At 38.8% G+C, this 2,500-nt stretch overlaps 1 protein-coding gene across 1 annotated transcript in view; it reads right to left on the bottom strand.

The window, feature by feature from the left end:
- The window catches only part of LOC134439610 (anoctamin-9-like), a 32,020-nt gene that overhangs the window by 24,562 nt on the left and 4,958 nt on the right, over positions 1–2,500 (bottom strand). Inside the window, exons 4-6 of the mRNA XM_063189521.1 lie at positions 1,570–1,652; positions 943–992; positions 586–635 (exon numbers count right to left, since the gene is read on the bottom strand). Of these exons, the coding sequence (XP_063045591.1) occupies positions 586–635; positions 943–992; positions 1,570–1,652 (183 nt within the window). The remainder of the gene's footprint in view (positions 1–585; positions 636–942; positions 993–1,569; positions 1,653–2,500) is intronic.

Here is a 2,500-nt window from a genome sequence, read left to right as displayed (position 1 = left end):
ACAGCGACGCTCCCCACTAAATCCAACTTGAATCATCACATAAACAACAACAATGACAACGACTTTAAGTCATTGTCACTCTAAGGAATGAAACAAAGGAATGCTTCTTCTTTCTCCACACTTCTGTTCCTAAAAGGAAGTTAAATAATAAATAATCAAAAAAATAAAAAATAAAAAAGTAGATAAAGAAGAAGAATGATTCAATAAATAAATAAAAAGTACACAAAGTAAATCCCTTGCCTTTGGTTTCCATACATATTCTTATATTGGCTTTGTCACCTCTTTTACACTAGAACATGCACAGCATGTTCATGTAAAAATCATAGAGTGTAGTGGAAAGCGAGCACATCCAGCAAAAAAGCATCAGCAGGTGCCAAATCAAAAAAACTGTCACATGTAGAAGCGGGAAAGGATCTGCACACTGCTTGCAAAAGACTTAATTTATTTGGAGCAACGTTTCTTGATGAAGATGCCTGAAGAAGATCTATGATCGAAACGTTGCTCCTAATAAATTAAGTCTTTTGCAAGCAGTATGCAGATCCTTTCTACATGTAAACATCATAGACATCATGTAGGATCACATACCTCATGCAAGCAGAACATGGACTTAAACACAGCTCTGGAGCCCAGCTCATCTGAGAAGAGAAGAGAAGAGAAGAGAAGAGAAGAGAAGAGAAGAGAAGAGAAGAGAAGAGAAGAGAAGAGAAGAGAAGAGAAGAGAAGAGAAGAGAAGAGAAGAGAAGCATGTTCATCATTTTGTGTGTGTGTGTGTGTGTGCGTGTGTGTGTGCGTGTGTGCGTGTGTGTGTGTGTCTGTGTGCGCGCGCGTGTGTGCGCATATTTGCAAGCATGTGTGCGTGTGTGTGTGTGTGTGTATGTGTGTGTATGTGCGTGTGTATGTGTACGTGTTCGTGTGTGTGTGTGTGTGTGTGTGTGTACTCACCACTGTTCCTCTGTATGGAGTTTTCTAAGAGGAAGTGCACTATCCTGATCCTGAAAGAACAAAAAATAAAATAATTATAATACACTTACAATCAAATATTTACATTTATACTGTTCAATCAAATGCACTGTATAGTCATTATACAAGTTTAATCAAATATTTCCATATATACTGTTCAATCAAATGCATTGTATATTCATTATACATGTTTAATCAAAGAGTTACATATATATTCAATGAAATGCACTGTACATTTACACAGTAAATTTTGTGGTGTTAAAATAACACTTAAAGAGTTAAAATTGACACTTTTCTAGTGTCTATTTGGTCCTGCTCCAGATCAGTGTTAAACACTGATGTTAGATTTATAGTGTTAAGCTAACACTATAAAGAGTAAAGCAGTTTTGGGGAGCATAAAATGGCGCAGACAAACTCCATCACCTCGAGGAGGCGAGGGCTCTCTGGAGTACTTCTAACTCCACACAATTTAACAACTTCATTTGTCACTGACACTGGAGAGCATCTCACTCCATTTGGTGTTGGAATTACTCCAATAGTGTTAACAAGCCTTAACACTGCAAAATTAACACTGGCAAATTTACTGTGTAGTACTCATGAGAGGCAAACCTGGTGGACTTGGGAACAATCTCCGTCAACTCTGGACTGTCGTTACATTGGGGGGCAATCCTACGCTCTTCAATTCTTGGAAGCTTCGTTGGGTAGACAGAGAGACACGAGAGAATGAGGGAGAGAGAGAGAGAGAGAGAGAGAGAGAGAGAGAGAGAGAGAGACGTATATACATATCATTGGATCTTTACAGGAGTTGAGAAATATCTCATTACATTTTACATTATATGTTACATTTTAGATTAACCCTATCCAGACCGGGCTTTTTTGGCATTCCTGGGACCTTTTGACCCCCCCCCCTTATAACTTGGGAACCGAATGGCGTATGACCTCCAAACTTGGAGGGGATGATCTTCAGCCAAAGATCTACGAATGACATCAATTTGGTGTCATTATTGGATATTATGACATCATTATGACATCATTTCCTGATTTTATTGCCCAAAATGTCACCTTAATGTATTTTCCATCTAACTTGGCTAATGCACATCAATTTTGGTTATTATGTGCGTCAGACCACTGAAAATGTCAACAAGGGTGTCTGATGCTAATGAAAATGTAAAAAAATATGAAAAGTGATGATGATGATACGATGACTGATGAAAAATCAGTGATTTTTGGTCAGGCGTGCCTGTCAGAAAACCGTTGCCATGGCAACAACAAAAATGATAAACCTAATCTGTTGGTATCACATTGTAGCCAACTTCATTTTAGGAAAAGTCACAAAGTTTCGTAGTCATAGCTTTAGTCATTCAGGAGTTATACGACGTCAAAGTTGGTGCGGGCACTTTTAGCCCCCCCCCGGTCTGGATAGGGTTAAATTTGATTTGGCCTCTCATAGTCAGGCCTGGTAGAATGTAGGCAGTAGAGTCTTTAGGGATGCATTACCTTACTGGTCATCAAGACACAGTTACCATGGAGATGCATCACC

The sequence above is a fragment of the Engraulis encrasicolus genome, chromosome 23 (assembly GCF_034702125.1).
Source record: "Engraulis encrasicolus isolate BLACKSEA-1 chromosome 23, IST_EnEncr_1.0, whole genome shotgun sequence".
In the NCBI taxonomy this organism is placed as follows: domain Eukaryota; kingdom Metazoa; phylum Chordata; class Actinopteri; order Clupeiformes; family Engraulidae; genus Engraulis; species Engraulis encrasicolus.
The sequence above is the reverse complement of the archived record's forward strand: the minus strand, read 5'-3'. Positions and strand labels throughout refer to the sequence as shown.